Here is a 21164-nt window from a genome sequence, read left to right as displayed (position 1 = left end):
CCGATGTTTGCGATATATATCCGGTTTTAGCTGCAAGAGAATATCAACTTCGGCTCCACCCGAAGTTAGCTTGCCTTACTTGTTTTTGGATTGTATTTTCTAAAGGTTCTTGGCGAATTGAAATTTCTTTTCAGCTGCCATAGCACTAAGCTATTTGAAGCGACCCAAATTTGGTATTTTTAAAGACGAAGGGTTGGTATGTTTACAGTGAAACTTTACGCGGTACTCGTAGAGCACAAGGGTATATTGCATTCGTTTGAATGTATGCAACATAGAAAAGAAATTATCTCCGACTCCATATATACATATATATATTCTTGATCAGGACCAACAGCCACGTCGATATAGCCATGTCTGTCTATCCATATAAAAGCGTGCATCTGAGATATTATTAGCGACAAAGCTGTAGGATTCGGCAGTTCAAGTGTGCTTCATATATTTTGCACTCCTGCCTTCACAAAAGTTTTTTGAAAAAGTGTCGATGATAAATTTTTTGTAATATTTCCCCACATTTATAACTTGACACGTTATGGTATTCAGACCCAGTTTGTTAAAAAATTTGGCACGCAGACTCCTGCTCCCAAGTTTATTCAAGTTTTTCGGAAATATTTTGATTTCAATTTATTTCATTTGCTAATTTTCAGCTAAAAACCAAAAGAGAGTCCAAGCTTTTAAACTTTAAATTTTAGTTAAAGTGTGGGTTAAAGAGATGAGTATGTATGTAATATGTACGTATGTACGGGTATGTAAACAGTCTACACCAGTCCTTTCTTATTTTAATGTTACTTTCATACTTTTTTATTTGCAAATGAAGCATAGCATGTTTGTTTTTCATTGCAGTCGCAACATAATTTGGAACAAATAATTAAAGTGGATATTTCATTGCCTCTGATAAATGAAGTCACTCACCTTACCAAACCTAGAACGACGTGTACAGGGAAGACATCTATATCAAAACTGGATGTAAAAAGCAGAAAAAAGAGGTAAATTTCGAGGCTTTCTAAAACTAAAAATTCCTTTACACTGTCTTTATTAATATCGTGCATCTTTAATCCAAATTTATAACAAGTATTATTTGAGTATTATTTTGAGTATTATTATCTGTATAATTAAAATGGATTTTTTTTAAAATAATTTGGACTCGTGTAATTTACGAAAAAAAATATCTAAAATTAAAGTCTATTATTTCGTATTTATAATATTTTCTCTTTAGAAAATATTGAACAAAATGTAACAAAAATATCAATATTTTCAATAAAAATAAAACCGATTGAAAAACTGAAACACTGGTGACAAACTCGCATTCTGCGCCTAAAATATCTGCCGAATCAGGTAGCAGTCACCTGCAAACTAAATTTAATTATTATGCATAAGTATTTAATCGCCTAAGATGGACGCAACACGACTCTTGTTTGGCCACTGGACGGATAAACGATAAAGATAAACGGTCATATCTTTAGAAAGTTTCAGCTCCGCATTGGCTAGGTCTCCATAAACTGGTCTATCTTCGGATCTTCCGAAGATCATCGGAAGATCATGTTTCATCTGCCTGCAGAATAAATAACTTATAATAACTGAAATCTGACTTTTTATTTTGGAGTGGAACAATGTTATTGAAAAATCTCAATGACCACAAAATATCCAGCACCAATTATGGCAAAAAAGTTAATTAATAATTAAATGTAAATAAAAATTAATTATCAGGTTAAACCACATTGATTTTTTATTTTTTTGTGCGAAAAGACTAAAAAGTAAATTAGCAATAGAAGGACTCCAAATCTTTTACGTTTACTTTCATTTATTCCAAGCCTAACTACTTTTGGAAAATATTTATATAAAAACTTGGTAATAAAATTTCATAATATATTTCATTTGGTATATAAATTTTGCATAAAGGAACACAAAACTCATCGGAATAACCATGAAAAGATTTTGATTCACTACATTGCGTCTAGTGGGGACACAGGAGTCTGTAGACCAGTGGTCGGCACCCAACACATTGATATGTTTTTTTTTTCGCGGTCTTTAAGAATTTTGGAAAAGGCTTGTGCATCAAAAAGTGCATCAGCTAGCATTCCTGCATTCATCATAAAGCTCGAGAAACGATTTATTAACATTTATTAAGCTTTTTGTTATTTGTTAAGTTAAGGTCAATTTGTTAAGTTAAGGTTATTGTTAATTTGGTCAAGGGCCTATCAACTACGTTGTTTAAATAATTAGTTAGTGTGTCTAAATTAAAGTTTATCCTATTAATACATATGTTCTTATAAATTTCTGTTATTTTTTTCCTCCCAAAGTTTGTTAAAGACAGAGTTTTTTCAGGTCATATTGATCATTGAGTTCGTCCGGAAGAAAATGTACTTCTCTAGTAAGCTAGAGAGTAGAGTATAGTCGCTGGAGGTTTATCATGTCATCATGTCATGCTTTGATGTCATCCCAACTGATGAGTACATCGCAGACACAGAGCGCTTTATCTGACCTGCTTTTAATTTTTTCAAAGATAGTTCCCTGCCAATCGCTGAGAAGGTCTAGTTGCTTCTGCGTGACAGCACCTGCCTCGAAAGCGGTCAGTAAGGAGGTGTAGTCCGCATAGGTGGCTGCCATTATATTGGGGCTCTGCAAGACTGAAGACTCCTTTTTTTAGCCCGCTGCAATTCTGACCATGCTTTTGGTCTTAGTCTCCAGACGTTGCCAGCGTTGTCCCTTCCCACATTTAGCGGAGGGTTTTCCGGATGGCTTGAGCTCCGGTCGATATTCTCAGCTATTGTAGATGCCAACCCATTTATCGGTCGAGTTGAGAAACTCCAGCGGCTGCGGTACTGCTTTCGTGATTTAGCGCTGGAAACAGATCGCTTAATGGAATTTACAGACGGAAACTATGATGAGGCTATGTATCTTTTAAATAAGTTGATTAGCAACCGCCGTCTTATATTTCAAGGGCATGTGAAGGAAATTTTGAATTTGGGATCAGTCAAAGTTTTATCATCGAGAGGACTTTTTGAGCTGTCCGATAAAGTCAACGTGCATTTTCGGGCCCTCTTTAACATGGGCTCCACTTATTGCGGGATGTATCATCGCCCAGGTGCTGCTGCAGACGCTGGAACCATCCGCTCAAGATAAAGTGAACGGGATGCAGGAGGAGCCGAAGACGTAAGACTGAATATGCGGTAATTTCAGACAATTTGGGAAAGGCTTAATATTTTCCAAAAATTTATTTGGAATCAGGGTTTTACCAAATTTTAATGGCAGAACAAGATATTGAAAAAAAACAAACATTTCTATAAAAAACGGATAATTCGACTTTTAACGTATGCCATATGGGTTTACAAATGCCCCCAAAACTTTTCTAAGAGCTATGGATGATATTTTAACTAGTTTAAAAATTGTTCATGTTTATATGGATGAATGGAACAACGATATAACTGACCTAGCAAAAGCGAGTATGAACATTTTCCTTGTAAAATCTAAATCTTTTAAACTATAAACCTCATTTTTAGGATACTTTGTTTCGCATATACAAATGAAACCGACCCTGAAAAGATTTATAATATTACAAGTTATTGGAAATTCCATAAAATCACCAAACCAATTTTTTCAGCTATAAAAGCTGTTGTATAAGACAGCAGCCGCTGAATTATTTTACAAAAGTAGTTTATTTATTATGCTTAAGTATGTACTTACATGTCGCCTTAGTTGTTCGGAAGCCGACTCCTTCTCGGCCGTTCGACTTCATTGAGCCTATCTTAAGAGAGCTTTAGCTCTGCAATATGTATTTCGAGCCGCCCTCTCCCCTATCAAAAGATTAAGCCTCACTTTCTGTCCATATCAATAAGTCACTGCATAGCATCATAAACTGGTCTACGAGGGTAGGCTGATAAAAAGTCTTACGGTCTTACAAAGTTTTTTTTTTTAATTTTGCTTTTTATTTCTCAACATAATCTCCTTTTAGACGTATGCACTTGAACCACCGATTCTCCAGATTCCAAAAACTTCCATAAAATAGGATTTGTCGAGGCTGTGGGGTCCCAAGGAAAATCGTTTAGTTTTAGTCGCAACGGCAGTCGGAAATGCTTTCACCCTAAGGTAGGGTGCTGAATTCAGCAAAAGGGAGCGCGATATAGACGCCTCGCTCCAACTCGAAGATGTACGAAACTAACTCTCTCTTTCTGGCGCGCTCAATGGTAAAGAACTGGGGGCCAGATATAAGGATCAGGAAAAGTTCCGTTACTGGAAGTTTTAGAGATTTTCACGGTCACGTAGCAGCGAATGTTAGCCTAGAACTTGTCGGTCATTTGAATTTGCGATCGAAAGGGAACAGACGCATTGAAATCGAGAAGAACCGATACCTAGCGTTACTGGACTCAGGGGCATCCATAAGTTGCATAGGTGGCAAAGCTGCTATTGAAGCTATTGAAGTGACAAAGAATTTCAAAGTGCGCAAGTGCTCAGGTAGGATTAAAACAGCTAACGACGCATTATGCAACGTCATGGGAAAAATAAGGACGGAGATAGTGTATTGGGATCTTAGAAAGTCATTTGAATTTTTTGTAATCCCAGATCTTAAGCAAGACGTCTATTTAGGCATAGATTTCTGGCGAGAATTCGGATTATTAGATAAAATTGTGGCAAAAGAGCAATTAGTATCGGAAATTGCAGAAGACAGAGAGGAGTCAGAGTGTGAAGTTCCCAAAATAATCGCGCTTTCAAAGACAGATGCTAGATTTGGTCATAGCTAGGTGACCCTCTTATGAAAGAAACGGCTTAGAGCAACGGTTTACGGGACTAGATATGAAACACGCGTTCTGGCAAATACCATTGGAAGAGAAGTCACGGCAGTACACAGCCTTCACTATTCCCAAAAGACCATTGTATCAGTACAAACTAATGCCTTTTGGTTTTTGCAACGCGGCTCAAACTCTGTGCAGATTAATGGACATAGTGATACCACCAACCCTGCGCACGAGAGTATTTGTATACTTAGACGATTTACTAGTTTTGTCAGAAGATTTCGAGTCACATTTGAAACTGCTCGAAGAAATCGCAAGCCATTTGCGAAAGGCAAACCTGACAATTAATATAGCCAAATCGAAGTTTTGCATGACTGAGATTAGATATTTAGGATATGTCATTGGGCACGGCCAATTGAAAGTCGACCCAGAAAAGGTCAGTGCGGTTGAGAACTTTCCAGTTCCCAACTCAGCGAAACAGCTGAAACGATTCCTCGGTTTATCAGGGTGGTACAGGCGTTTTGTGGACAACTACGCTACAATCGCGACCCCACTGACAGAACTTCTCAAAAAGAACAAGAAACTCGAATGGAATAAGCAAGCCGACGAGGCATGCAAGACGCTAAAGCAGATGTTGACGTCGTCACCAATTCTGCGGACGCCTGACTTGCAGAAACAGTTCATTTTGTCGAAAAATTGTCGAAGGCCCAACGCACCTATTCCGTTACGGAACTAGAATGTTTAGCGGTTATAAAGGGAATAGAGAAGCTTAGAGCCTATATTGAAGGGCAGGATTTCCAAGTCGTCACTGATCATGCCGCACTTTGGTGGCTTTTGAAGCAGAAAGACTTGAGAGGTCGGTTGGAAAGATAGGCTATGAAGTTACGCGGACTTAAATTGAAAATAGAACACCGCAAGGGCTCACAGAACATCGTAGCAGATGCATTGTCGCGTAGAGAAGAAGGAACAATAGAGGATATAATGGATAGTGGACCTATTATTGACTTAGATTCCAAAGAGTTTAATTCAGCGCAATACAAAGAGTTATGAGAAAAGAACAGAGCTAATCAAGACAGGTTGCCGGATTTTAAAATTGTCGACCAGTTTGTCTACAAAAAGACAAAAGCATCAAACGGAGATGAAGTGCAAGAACAACAAGCGTGGAAACTGTACGTTCCAGTCAACTTAGTTGACGATGTGATATCGCGAGGTCACAATCCTCCCGATTCGGCTCACATTGGCATGGCCAAGATGATCGAGAAGCTAAAGCGATATTTATACTGGCCAGGGATGGTAACTCAAATTCGTAGCTACGTCTCTGAGTGCCCTGTTTGTAAAACAAGTAAGAGTGCGAACACCATACTGAGACCACCGTTAGGGAAACCCACAGTATCGGAAAGACCGTTCCAGAATCTTTACATCGACTTGCTAGGACCTTACCCTAGGTCCAAAAAGGGAAATATTGGATTGTTGATCATATTGGATCATAATACGAAATTTCATTTCCTACAGCCTTTGCGGAAGTTTACCTCCAATAGGATCTGTGACTACCTAGAAGAACAAGTGTTTTATACATTTGGTGTTCCGGAGTCAATTTTAACAGATAACGGATCCCAATTCAAGTCAGGCCAATTTAAAGCATTTTTAACTCGGTTTGGAGTCAAGCACATATGCACAGCTATCTATTCACCACAAGCTAACGCGAGGAGCGAACGTGTAAACCGATCTATACTAGCAGCCATTAGGGCGTATATAGACAACGATCATACAAACTGGGATTCAAACATCGATCAGATAAGTGAATCCCTAAGGGCGAGTGTGCATCGGAGTACGGGCTTTTCGCCGCATTTCCTTTGTTTTGGTCAAAACATGATAGTAGACGGACGAGATTACGAATTGCTCAAGAAATTAAATGCTTTAACGGACGATGTAGCGTTAAAACCACCGTACTTATAATTGTTTGCTCGAAAGAAAGCGAAAGAAAGAATCAAACAGTCATGAATCAAATGCCTAAAATTTACAATTGACGCAGTCGCTCTATAAAGTTGAAAGAAGGAGATACAGCTTATGCACGTAGCTTCGCGCAAAGCAATGCGGCGAAGAAGTTCAGCAGTGAGCTAGCACCAGTGTTTATCAAAGCAACGATTAAGAAGAAGATAAGCCCAATTTATTACGAAATAGTTAGCGACATGGAGAAACCCCTAGGCGTGTACCATTTGAAAGATATCAAAACATAAAAGTTAATAAGGCAGATAGTAACCTACAGGACCCTTTTTCAGTTAACGCATCCTTCGACGAGCTTCGGCTTTATTAACTGTGGCTGTGGGGTCCCAAGGAAAATCGTTTAGTTTTAGTCGCAACGGCAGTCGGAAATGCTTTAACCCAAAGGTAGGGTGCCGAATTCAGCAACTGGGAGTGCGATATAGACGCCTCGCTCCAACTCGAAGATGTACGAAACTAACTCTTGGTGCGCTCAATGTGAGAGAACTGGGGGCCAGATATAAGGATCAGGAAAAGTTCCGTTACTGGAAGTTTTGGAGATTTTCACAGTCACGTCGCAGCGAATGTCTAGAACTTATCGGTCATTTGAATTTTCGATCGAAAGGGAACAGACGCATCGAAATCTGTGAAATGATCTGTGAAAAATCATAAGAAACCGCAGCCACGTGCCCAAGTAGTTGGCCTATGGGTCTATTGTTATTGAGCAAAGACCAGAAGTAGTGAACATATAGCTAAAAGGTAAATACAAGGGATAGATTGTGAACAGTCCGGTGAGACATATTTGTGTTACAGTGGGGACCCGTAGAGTGATCACCACCGGCCGGTTAGCCTCGCGCAAGTCGCGTGGTGCGTTCGCTCTTTTCCCATATTTGCAACGGTGTGGCAGGTGGTCACTAGCCAAATACAAAGGCAACCGGTCGGTAGGAGGAAGCGGCGTAAGGTGGAGTAGGAGAAGGACAGAGGGATAAAGATCACGTGGAAGAGGGGCCGAGCACACGTGCCAACTAACCCCAATCTGGTGACGCAATATGCGCTAAGCGAAGCAGCCAATCTTAAACTGGCTCATCCGTGTGTATCGGCGTAGCCCAAACTGCTAAACCACGCCATGATATTGTTGCTCCGACCGCGTACCACTATTCCACATTTCCCACAATGGCTCACATCCAGAACTGATCCCAGCAATGACCAAGCACATACTAGGATAAGAGAAGTTTAACACGTTTTATTAATTGGAATTTAGTATTAAGAGTTTAAGAGACATTTATCTAGGTTAATTTCTATTTCTATTTAGCATCTAAATGTAACTGCACAGGCACCACACAGCCACCTTATTCCTTTACTTGTAACACGAGAAGCGACCTTTTTACAGGAATCTGCATCTTCGATGGGCCCAACGAACCTGCTTCGCCGGAAACGAGCGTAAGTCCGTAAAAACAAACGTAAATGTTTAGCTCTGTATATATATATTATTATATATATTATATATATATATATATATATATATATATATTTATAAGTGAATGCGGTGACTATCGGTGTGGCAGATAGGATAAGATAACGTAAGATGAAGCTGATACAATTTTTGAATTTTACCTTTTTGTTTTGAATTTTGATTTATAATTTCGATATTTTGTTATGGCGCAAATGCCTATGAAGTTTATTTTGAATTTAATATTAAAGAGAGAACTTATTGTAATGGAATAGACGGTTATTATTTGGATCTGTTGCTTTTGTGTTGCGGGTTTCAGGGACCTCCGAAGTCGTTTGAATCGGTAGAGAACATTTGTACAAGAGATACAAGGTAGGGAGGGTAAAGAAAGGGGAGCGAACGACACCTTAGCCACCTTGATCTAACGATAGTTTCTCTGTTCCTGAATGCAACCCGACGTCTGTCCGTTTCCAACAGGTCCCATTTACACTATTTTCCAGATCATTAACGAACAGTGAAGTGCACTTAAGTAATTAGACAAGGAAGAACCCCCACCGTTTCGACGAGCTTAGAACCGAGCAACGCTAGAAGTGCACAACACCGAAATCTCCTATACACCGTGGGTAAAGACTACCGTCGATCCCAGGGTGAACGCCGACAGTAAGACCATTCGCAGCCAGGCTTCCTTCGTAAATATCGTAAAGCGGAAGGAAAGGACGGGGAGTGTTTTAAGGCCCCATGCGATAATTGGATAATTGGCGATAATTAATATGGCGCCCAACGTACGGGGCCTGAGAATATAAATATTATTTATAATATGACATAAAATTTGTGAAACCGTTACTTAGTTTCGCGCCCGAAGTGGACGTTTAAGCAAGTTTACTAGGCCCCGGAAGTGTGTTGCGAGACTCACTTAGTTGCTCTATTTTTGTAAAGGTTTTAAGGATTTAGATTCAGATTGAATTCAGGAGCAGCCTGACAGAAAGATCTGAAAGTTCGCGCATTGGAATTGCGACCGCGATTCGAGTACGTACGGTTCGGGACGACCACGTGAATATCAGATACTAAAAAGGGCCTTCTTAGCATGTGAATGAGAACCAGCTAAACAATTTATTGTGGAATTGATGAGGTGATTCAGGATACCGTATCAAGGAATCTCGGCTTTATTTCGAGGTAAACGAAATGGTCGACCAGAACGAACCGACACTTCATACCCGATAATTTCTTGCAGTCCAGTAGTGAAAGTATGGGACATTTGTTTGAGGAGTTACATCTTTCGGAGATACTTCAATCGAATAGTACCGGAACAAAAAAGACACACTTAAGCCGCTAATTCAACATTGATGTTTTTATTTTTATTAAATGATGTAGAGTTCAGGGAATCAACAGTAGGAGATTCTTTAGACCGCAGTCTAAGGCACAGACCCATATGGAAGGATATAGTCAGATAGTAACAGAATGTCAGTTAGCCACAGTAACTCAAATCTGGCAGCAGCAGCAGACAAAGTCTATCAGCTGCTATCAGACTATCAGTCTATTAGCAGAGCTATCAGCTGCAGAATACGTAGTGGGTACGGCACCATCAGGCAGTAACAACATTGTAGTAGAGGTAGATCCAAATCCAAGCAGTAATCCTGCTAGGACAAGGTCACGTAGAGGCAGACCAGTAGTACCAAGAAGAGAAGTTATACAGCGCACAGGTATGACGCTCAGGTCGAACCGACAACAAAACGAGACGGATTGCCTGGAGCAGAGCCTTGGCACGGAGTCAGCTGTAGATACGTCGAGATCAGCTAGTATTGAAGAAATAAGCAAAATAGATCAAGCCGCCATGCAAGCACAGCAGCAGATACTTAAGCAAGACCTCACGCAATTTATTCAGTTGCAATTTGAATAAGTTATTGAATATTTAGGAATAAGTTCAGAGACAGTGATTCGGATATGGATATTTGGGAGTTGATTAACAGCAGACGACAGGCAGAAAAAGAACCTTTCGAAGAATACAAATTCCAAGTAGAGAAGCTCGTAGCCCGATTAAATACCCCGATTACAGAAGAGTCGTTGGTAAAGCTTCTTATCAGACACGCCAAGCCATCAATTCGATATGAGCTTATGGATTTGCACGTGCCCACCTTAACACAATTAGGGGCGGAGATCCGCACACATGAGCAGCTTTGTAGACAGATGCGACCTCAAGTAGGGAGAAACAGCTTTCATCAGCGTCCAATAGTTTCGCAATTGGAACCAAACATCGAAAATGAAGATTTCAGTGAAGTAGCGGCAACTTAACGAAAGCAGTTGAAGTGTTGAAACTGCGACAAGCCCGGACATCGCTTCGACGACTGTCTCGACGTCCGCAGTATCTTTTGCTGTGGATGCGGGGCAAAAGACTCTTATAAGCCCCGATGTCAAAAATGCAACCAGTCGGAAAATCAGAGAGGGGATGCGACGAGCAACGTGAAGGTGTCGCATCCAAGACAACGGATCCTAGGGAACTTCAACTCTTGTGAGAGCGAGACTGGACGTTCGAAAAGAAGAATACAGAGATTTTGGAGGAAAGTTCAGATCTGCCGGCAGAAGTTAGTCTCGGCGGTAATTTTGAACTCAGATAACAGGCTTTATACAGAGATTGAAATCGAGAAGAACCGATACCTAGCGTTACTGGACTCAGGGTCGTCCATAAGTTGCATAGGTGGCAAAGCTGCTATTGAAGCTATTGAAGTGACAAAGAATTTCAAAGTGTGCAAGTGCTCAGGTAGGATTAAAACAGCTAACGACGCATTATGCAAGATAGTGTATTGTCTATAGTGTATTATCTCCGTCTAGTGATAGACGGAGATAGTGTATTGGGATCTTAGAAAGTCAATTGAATTTTTTGTAATCCCAAATCTTAAGCAAGACGTCTATTTAGGCATAGATTTCTGGCGAGAATTCGGATTATTAGATAAAATTGTGGCAAAAGAGCAATTAGTATCGGAAATAGCAGAAGACAGAGAGGAGTCAGAGTGTGAAGTTCCCAAAATACTCGCGCTTTCAAAGACAGATGCTAGATTAAGTCATAGCTAGGTGACCCTCTTATGAAAGAAACGGTTTAGGGAGAACACCTTTGTTGGAACATAGCATTGATGTTGGTGATGCAAAGCCTGTCAAGCAGCGACATTGGCCGATCTCACCAGCAAAAGAGGAAATGATGTTTAAAGAAGAGAGAACATGTTGAGATTAGGAATAATAGAGGAATCCAAGAGTCCATAGAGCAGCAATTGCATTCTTGTTAGAAAAGGACCCAAAGTTAGTTAATGCTTAGATTCTAGGGAAGTGAACAAACTCACGATCAAGGATGCGTATCCTCTACCTCATGTGGATGACATACTTAGTCGCTTACTACCAGCTTGCTACATTACGGGACTAGATATGAAACACGCGTTCTGGCAAATACCATTGGAAGAGAAGTCACGGCAGTACACAGCCTTCACTATTCCCAACAGACCATTGTATCAGTACAATGCTCTGTTATGCCTTTTGGTCTTTGCAACGCGGCTCAAACTCTGTGCAGATTAATGGACATAGTGATACCACCAACCCTGCGCACGAGAGTATTTGTATACTTAGACGATTTACTAGTTTTGTCAGAAGATTTCGAGTCACATTTGAAACTGCTCGAAGAAATCGCAAGCCATTTGCGAAAGGCAAACCTGACAATTAATATAGCCAAATCGAAGTTTTGCATGACTGAGATTAGATATTTAGGATATGTCATTGGGCACGGCCAATTGAAAGTCGACCCAGAAAAGGTCAGTGCGGTTGAGAACTTTCCAGTTCCCAACTCAGCGAAACAGCTGAAACGATTCCTCGGTTTATCAGGGTGGTACAGGCGTTTTGTGGAAAACTAAGCTACAATCGCGACCCCACTGACAGACCTTCTCAAAAAGAACAAGAAACTCGAATGGAATAAGCAAGCCGACGAGGCATGCAAGACGCTAAAGCAGATGTTGACGTCGTCACCAATTCTGCGGACGCCTGACTTGCAGAAACAGTTCATTTTGTCGAAAAATTGTCGAAGGCCCAACGCACCTATTCCGTTACGGAACTAGAATGTTTAGCGGTTATAAAGGGAATAGAGAAGCTTAGAGCCTATATTGAAGGGCAGGATTTCCAAGTCGTCACTGATCATGCCGCACTTTGGTGGCTTTTGAAGCAGAAAGACTTGAGAGGTCGGTTGGAAAGATAGGCTATGAAGTTACGCGGACTTAAATTGAAAATAGAACACCGCAAGGGCTCACAGAACATCGTAGCAGATGCATTGTCGCATAGAGAAGAAGGAACAATAGAGGATATAATGGATAGTGGACCTATTATTGACTTATATTCCAAAGAGTTTAATTCAGCGCAATACAAAGAGTTATGAGAAAAGAACAGAGCTAATCAAGACAGGTTGCCGGATTTTAAAATTGTCGACCAGTTTGTCTACAAAAAGACAAAAGCATCAAACGGAGATGAAGTGCAAGAACAACAAGCGTGGAAACTGTACGTTCCAGTCAACTTAGTTGACGATGTGATATCGCGAGGTCACAATCCTCCCGATTCGACTCACATTGGCATGGCCAAGATGATCGAGAAGCTAAAGCGATATTTATACTGGCCAGGGATGGTAACTCAAATTCGTAGCTACGTCTCTGAGTGCCCTGTTTGTAAAACAAGTAAGAGTGCGAACACCATACTGAGACCACCGTTAGGGAAACCCACAGTATCGGAAAGACCGTTCCAGAATCTTTACATCGACTTGCTAGGACCTTACCCTAGGTCCAAGAAGGGAAATATTGGATTGTTGATCATATTGGATCATAATACGAAATTTCATTTCCTACAGCCTTTGCGGAAGTTTACCTCCAATAGGATCTGTGACTACCTAGAAGAACAAGTGTTTTATACATTTGGTGTTCCGGAGTCAATTTTAACAGATAACGGATCCCAATTCAAGTCAGGCCAATTTAAAGCATTTTTAACTCGGTTTGGAGTCAAGCACATATGCACAGCTATCTATTCACCACAAGCTAACGCGAGGAGCGAACGTGTAAACCGATCTATACTAGCAGCCATTAGGGCGTATATAGACAACGATCATACAAACTGGGATTCAAACATCGATCAGATAAGTGAATCCCTAAGGGCGAGTGTGCATCGGAGTACGGGCTTTTCGCCGCATTTCCTTTGTTTTGGTCAAAACATGATAGTAGACGGACGAGATTACGAATTGCTCAAGAAATTAAATGCTTTAACGGACGATGTAGCGTTAAAACCACCGTACTTATAATTGTTTGCTCGAAAGAAAGCGAAAGAAAGAATCAAACAGTCATGAATCAAATGCCTAAAATTTACAATTGACGCAGTCGCTCTATAAAGTTGAAAGAAGGAGATACAGCTTATGCACGTAGCTTCGCGCAAAGCAATGCGGCGAAGAAGTTCAGCAGTGAGCTAGCACCAGTGTTTATCAAAGCAACGATTAAGAAGAAGATAAGCCCGATTTATTACGAAATAGTTAGCGACATGGAGAAACCCCTAGGCGTGTACCATTTGAAAGATATCAAAACATAAAAGTTAATAAGGCAGATAGTAACCTACAGGACCCTTTTTCAGTTAACGCATCCTTCGACGAGCTTCGGCTTTATTAACTGTGGTTGTGGGGTCCCAAGGAAAATCGTTTAGTTTTAGTCGCAACGGCAGTCGGAAATGCTTTAACCCAAAGGTAGGGTGCCGAATTCAGCAACTGGGAGTGCGATATAGACGCCTCGCCCCAACTCGAAGATGTACGAAACTAACTCTTGGTGCGCTCAATGTGAGAGAACTGGGGGCCAGATATAAGGATCAGGAAAAGTTCCGTTACTGGAAGTTTTGGAGATTTTCACAGTCACGTAGCAGCGAATGTCTAGAACTTATCGGTCATTTGAATTTGCGATCGAAAGGGAACAGACGCATCGAAATCTGTGAAATAATCTGTGAAAAATCATAAGAAACCGCAGCCACGTGCCCAAGTAGTTGGCCTATTGGTCTATAGTTATTGAGCTAAGACCAAAAGTAGTGAACATATAGCTAAAAGGTAAATACAAGGGATAGATTGTGAACAGTCCGGTGAGACATATTTGTGTTACAGTGGGGACCCGTAGAGTGATCACCACCGGCCGGTTAGCCTCGCGCAAGCCGCGTGGTGCGTTCGCTCTTTTCCCATATTTGCAACGGTGTGGCAGGTGGTCACTAGCCAAATACAAAGGCAACCGGTCGGTAGGAGGAAGCGGCGTAAGGTGGAGTAGGAGAAGGACAGAGGGATAAAGATCACGTGGAAGAGGGGCCGAGCACACGTGCCAACTAACCCCAATCTGGTGACGCAATAGGCGCCGTGTGTATCGGCGTAGCCCAAACTGCTAAACCACGCCATGATATTGTTGCTCCGACCTCGTACCACTATTCCACATTTCCCACAATGGCTCACATCCAGAACTGATCCCAGCAATGACCAAGCACATACTAGGATAAGAGAAGTTTAACACGTTTTATTAATTGGAATTTAGTATTAAGAGTTTAAGAGACATTTATCTAGGTTAATTTCTATTTCTATTTAGCATCTAAATGTAACTGCACAGGCACCACACAGCCACCTCATTCCTTTACTTGTAACACGAGAAGCGACCTTTTTACAGGAATCTGCATCTTCGATGGGCCCAACGAACCTGCTTCGCCGGAAACGAGCGTAAGTCCGTAAAAACAAACGTAAATGTTTAGCTCTGTATATATATATTATTATATATATTATATATATATATATATATATATATATATTTATAAGTGAATGCGGTGACTATCGGTGTGGCAGATAGGATAAGATAACGTAAGATGAAGCTGATACAATTTTTGAATTTTACCTTTTTGTTTTGAATTTTGATTTATAATTTCGATATTATGTTATGGCGCAAATGCCTATGAAGTTTATTTTGAATTTAATATTAAAGAGGGAACTTATTGTAATGGAATGGACGGTTATTATTTGGGTCTCCGAAGTCGTTTGAATCGGTAGAGAACATTTGTACAAGGGATACCCCATAAATCCATATCGAGGTATCAAGGTAGGGAGGGTAAAGAAAGGGGAGCGAACGACACCTTAGCCACCCTGATCAAACGATAGTTTCTCTGTTCCTGAATGCAACCCGACGTCTGTCCGTTTCCAACAGGTCCCATTTCAACTATTTTCCAGATCATTAACGAACAGTGAAGTGCACTTAAGTAATTATTAGAGTAGAGTGGTGTTAATTAGAAGACAAGGAATAACCCCCACCGTTTCGACGAGCTTAGAACCGAGCAACGCTAGAAGTGCACAACACCGAAATCTCCTAAATACCGTGGGTAAAGACTACCGTCGATCCCAGGGTGAACGCCGACAGTAAGACCATTCGCAGCCAGGCTTCCTTCGTAAATATCGTAAAGCGGAAGGAAAGGACGGGGAGTGTTTTAAGGCCCCATGCGACAATTGGCCACTGCTGTTACTAACTGTACACTACAAGATCCTTAAAATAGGCGTTTGTTTCACAGGTTACCTACTCATTTGACTTAAATTTCTTACCCCGAAGCTTTTCTTTTAAGTTTGGAAATAAATTACAGTCACAGAGTGCTAAATCTGGAGAATAGAGTAGATGTGGTAGAATTTCGTAGTGCCATTTACACAATATCGAATTACACCTCGGGCATCCCAGATTGCATTGACTGTTCCTTACTCTCTGGTGTATGGTGATGAATCCAGGCTTGTCAACAGTCACAAAACGACGAAAAAATTTGTTTTTGTTTGGGTTAAGCAATGCCAAAGTCTTCTTCGCAATGTGTAAGCGGTTGCGTTTATTTCTTCTCCATCTTGACGAAAGCTTACTCATGTGTAAAAATTCGTGTAAAATTTTTCCAACGCGTTCCCTAGAAATGTTTAGAGCATTTGCAATCTCTCGCAGTTTGATTCGGCGATCATTCAATATCATTCCATGGACTTTATTCACAATTCCTGGTGCTGTCGCCTCTCTGGGACGACCTGGGCGATCATCGTCAAAAATGCTTGTCCGCCCACGTTTAAATTCAGCAGTCTAATATTTTATTGTTGAAAACGATGGAGCTGAATCCTTACAAACTTTGTCTAACTCTTTTTTAATATTGCCGCTGGATTTCTCTTTTAAAACAGAAATATTATGACACCACTATATTCGATTTTATTCATGTTGACGACGATGCAAAAGTGAATGCGCTAACATAAAAGTCCCGCCAAAATTACCAGTGTTGATAAAACCTCATGAAACTTTCACAGTAATCAACTGATAGAAAATTCTAATCGAAAAAAATATTTACGAATTAAAAAATTTTTTTTTCTTTGTTAGGCCGACTTTTTAACAGCCCACCCTCGTATCTGGTCGATCTGGTCTTACTGGTCAAAATAAATAAATTATAACGTTCAATTCGTCGTACAATTCTTAAATTCGTCCTTTTTATTTTGGAGCGGATTAACGTAATTGAAAACCCTCAATAGCTTTCGACCCTCAATGAAAACCCTCAAACAAAAGCTTTTAACTAGCTTAAAAAAACTTAATATAACAAGTAGAATTAGCTCAACGTGATTATACATCAGAAGTAGCTTTCGGGGCTACATCTTAAGACAATAAACCAATAACCGTAGTTTTCAAAACATGAAATAATACCGAAAAATAAAAATAAAATAATAAAAATAAATGAATTAAAAAAGAATCGTTGGCCCTAGGATGGCTAATAGGTCTTAAATGCAAAAAAAAGCAATAGGTTTATGGGGCATGTCCCCATTCATTGTGAGCATATGTTAACACTGCCATATTCTGACTCATACTACACTACGGCGTCCTGATATGGTGGCCAGCCCTCAAAAAGAAACCTACTTAAAATACATAGTTGGAAAAAAAAGCACTCCAAACACAGTCCTGAAAGCCATACCTAACCTACCCAATCCAGATCTCGCTGGTATGAAGCTGGCGAAAGTAGCGGCAATCAGGCTAAGAGAAACACATCAGTGGAGTTTGAACAACGCCAGGCATTGCACTCTGTTACTTAACGATATCAAAATTCCTAGCAGCACAGTCAGTACAATCATTTCCAAAAGGGAAGAATGGGATGATCAAACTCCCGGTCAAAAAAACAATGAGTGCAGAGCATATATATATATATATTCTTGATCAGGATCACGTCCTGTGTTGATATAAGCATGTCCTTCCGTCTGTCTCAAACTAGTCTCTCAATTTTAAAGCTATCGACTTGAAACTTTTCGAAACGGGATCGGCCGACTATTTCCTATAGCTGCCATATAACTGATTGATCGGAAATGGTATTTGGTAGAAATACCAACTTTGGTATTCTTGAAGATAGAAGTTTGCGACTGGATTTGTAGTATTTGTTTCGGTCTACTTCTTTCCCATGAGGAGTCGAGATTTTAGCTGCCGCAAAGAGTACTTCTTCCAGGGCGCTCGTAGTGTAGTCGATGTCCGATTCCATGTTAAGCTCCGGAGTTCTATGTTGGTACTCACGTACTTTTTGTATTGCAGCCAGTTGGTTTTTGGTTCGGTGCGGTTATTTCTGGGGTTTGAAGAAGCTTTAAAAGCACAGATCAGTGGCCTGATGATAAGCCCGACACTGCTTTGGCATTTATTAGATTGCGAGGTATGTTTTTTATCACCGCTAAATCAATAAGGTCTGGGAGCTTGCGTGAGTCGGTTGGCCAGTATGTGGGATTTCCAGGGGAAACATAGTCCAGTTTATTTTTCACATTTATAATTGCATTGTACAATTGCCTTCCTTTGGGAATCACTAGACGTGATCCCCAGTGCGTATGTTTGGCGTTGTAGTCTCCTGCGGCTTCAAAACCATCCCCAAGTGAATTGTAGAGGTCCATAAATTGTCCTTCCGAGATTGAGAAACGAGGAGCGCAGTAAACGGCAGCGATTGAAAGATTTCCGTTACTTGACTGAATTTGTATCGATGTGGCCTGCAAGAAGTTTGTTGCAAGCCTTTTGTGAACATGGTGTTTAATGCGTTCTTTGATGAGAACTCCAGAACCACCGTGGGCTTTCTCATCTAGATGATCTGTGCGGTAGATTGTTTAGCCTCTTATTTGAAAGTGGTATTTGCTTGAAAGATTCATTTCCACCAGTAGTAAAACGTCAATATTTTTTTGGTTCAAGAACTTTGACAATTCTAGTTTATGACGTGAGACACCATTGGCGTTCCACATTGATATTCGTAGAGTCTGCATAGATTATTTAGACTTTTGTGCTACGAGCAGCTGTATCACTATGTTCTGGTTTTGAACAAGCGTTTGAATGGTCGTTTTCATAGTCTCCGTTTTGCTATTTGGCTGTTCTTGGGCCTGTTGAGCGCTTTGTGAGATCCTAAAGCATCGGCATAGGAGAAGCCATTGGTGGTGTTTAGGGGACCGAATGAAGACTTCGCAGCTTTGGCGTAAATAGTGTACTTTATTCTTCAATGCTTTTCTAGAAACAGTTCTGAAACAAATGAAAAACTAAGCTTCCCTTTCTATATTTTCCTACGGAAAAAACTTGTTCCAACCCAATTTCTGAGACAAATTTTCTCAGTGGAAACATTTTTTTCAATTGAGGCAAAATGGGAGCAAATGAGAAAGCTTCTAAAAAAAATTTGAGAGCGCTCACACTGTCAGTGTGCGGCCAGCGTTCAAAATGAGAATTTGTAATGCACTGTTCGACACAGATGGCTCAAAAAAAGAAAATGAAGTATAAGGAGGTGTATACTACGAACAACTAGGCATCAGAGCTAGGAGGCTTAGGGTCTAAAGGATTAGGCTACCCAATCACTGCAACGTCTTCCATGCTGAAGTGATAGCAATAAGGCAAGCACTATAGGATCGAAATTCTTTCAATCTAGCACGCAGCGAAGTCAAAATATACAGTGACTATTAAATCGATCAGTTCGATAAACAGCAACAAGAAACTGCGTAGCAAACGAACTGGCTGACGAACAGACGGTACCACAGCACCACTCAAGTCTGAGATTGAGGGTACTACCAAAGCCCCCTACAAACTCCAGCTTAGGAAAGCCAATAAAAGAAAAATCCAAGTCGACTGGGATCTGTCCTAAATTGCCGGTTGGCCCGCCAACTCTGTCACAATAACTCATAGAAACAAACATCCCAATTATTAAGGATGGGTAGGACCAGAATCCACACGACTTCTTGTCATCGCGAGGCGTCGGCTAAAGGGAACACAACCTAGGCGAATGATTTTACCCCATAACGACTACAGCCGCAGTTTTAAGGACGGAGAAGAGGAAGAAACCATTGAGAATCTTTTATATCACTGCCCAGCGCTCAAGCTATGATACTCGGCGGGTGGCGAGCTCTGCAGCAAGGTGGGGAAGGAGTTAAAGAATTGGGAAGGGCGGTTAGGCAGGTGGGCCGTCCTGAGCCAAGTGCTTCCATGTACGCGAAAACTCCATCTAAAATTGGCTACATTGCTTGAGTGGTATAAAGTAAATTAAACTGTATTAAATGTTTTAGTAAATTTATTGCCAAAAACTTCACGCATAATTTAAATAATGCGTGTTGCATAATGCGTGTTATATTAGTTCTATGTTGATTATAACTTTAACATTTAGCACGATTAATAAAAGTTTGACACCAAAAAATATGATAAACTAAATTTTTTTTTTTTTTAATCATCAATAAAGATATCAGCTTGGATCGTCTCCGATTTTAGTACCTTGCGGCTGCTGACTAGCGCCGCTCCCGTTTTCTGCGGGACTAGGCTTAGCCCAGCATTGTGCTCCGTAGATTCTATTGCATTATTTGCCACTCTCTCCGTTTCCTCCCTCTGCATGGCCACTACCACCACCGCCACTTCGTCTGCGAAGCCGATGACGTTGCATCCGGTTGGGTGCTGCAGCCTCAGAATACCGTCGTACACGATGTTCCACAGCCGTGATCCTAGGACCGATCCTTGCTTTCACTGTTGAGACATCAGAGCGGCCTCGGCATTGTCCATAATGCGCTCGAATGCACTGCTGGTAAGGCTAGGTGCCAGGTAGCAGCTGTAAAGCCATGTGCCGCCTGTGCCATATGCTGTTCCACTGAGTGCATTGTGCCGCTTTGAAGTTGTTCAGGTTCAGTTAAATCACTAGCATCCTGATATCCTTGGTTCACCTCCTTGCATTGACGTGGGGCAACTTCTACTGCCAGTCTGAGGTCCCACGTCTTTCCGGCCCTTGTCTTTACAAGAGAATCACCGGGAGCCACTTTTACTTTTACCATTCGCCAAAAATTTTCTCCTGGTGGGAGTAGTGGACGTTATACAATAGACTTCTGCATGAATGTACCCATTTTTGGCATAACAGATCAGTACAGTAGTGTAGTGTTTTTAAACACTGCACTGATTCTGTACTGTACAGTATACTCCATAGGTCAAAAGAAGATTTCACAACATGATCAGTGTACTCACTTCAGTTGCCCCTTTTTAAACACGCTGTACAGTTTGGGTGTTGACTGTGTACAACTATGCCGATAAGTGCAGTATTTTTTTTATAAATGCATACTTGATCGTTTATTCAGGATGAGCTTCAAATATATAAAAATGTTAATAAAGCGCATATCGTATGACGATTTTGATGTTCTGCAGTGGTGGTCAATAAATAAATACCGTTTTCCGCTGCTTTATCAAATTAGCTGCAAGATACTAGCAGCTCCAGCGATCAGTGCAGCATCGAGACGGCCATTATCTGTTGCCAAAAATTTAATTTGCCAAAAACGGTCAAAAATTGCCACCACTAAAGACATGGTAAATATGGTAAAATAATGTTCCTTCATTACAATATTAATAATTTAAAATAAATATGGATTCGTTATTAACATAAAATAGTTATTATAATTAGTTTCATTATTACAATATTAATAATTTAAATATAGATTCTTTATTAACATAAAATAATTATTATAA

At 40.6% G+C, this 21164-nt stretch overlaps 1 protein-coding gene across 7 annotated transcripts in view; it reads left to right on the top strand.

The window, feature by feature from the left end:
- The window catches only part of Asator (tau-tubulin kinase asator), a 160431-nt gene that overhangs the window by 70772 nt on the left and 68495 nt on the right, over positions 1–21164 (top strand). For 4 of the 7 annotated variants that reach the window (XM_070282317.1, XM_043213621.2, XM_043213620.2 and 1 more), the window contains one exon: positions 841–983. In XM_070282317.1, coding sequence (XP_070138418.1) covers positions 841–983 — 143 coding nt within the window. Of the gene's footprint in view, positions 1–840; positions 984–3147; positions 3168–8019; positions 8076–14819; positions 14900–21164 lie in introns of those variants that run through there. The other 3 variants (XM_043213622.2, XM_070282322.1, XM_043213623.2) reach the window with 3 other exon arrangements.

This window comes from Drosophila bipectinata, chromosome 4, assembly GCF_030179905.1.
Source record: "Drosophila bipectinata strain 14024-0381.07 chromosome 4, DbipHiC1v2, whole genome shotgun sequence".
NCBI lineage: Eukaryota > Metazoa > Arthropoda > Insecta > Diptera > Drosophilidae > Drosophila > Drosophila bipectinata.
The sequence above is the reverse complement of the archived record's forward strand: the minus strand, read 5'-3'. Positions and strand labels throughout refer to the sequence as shown.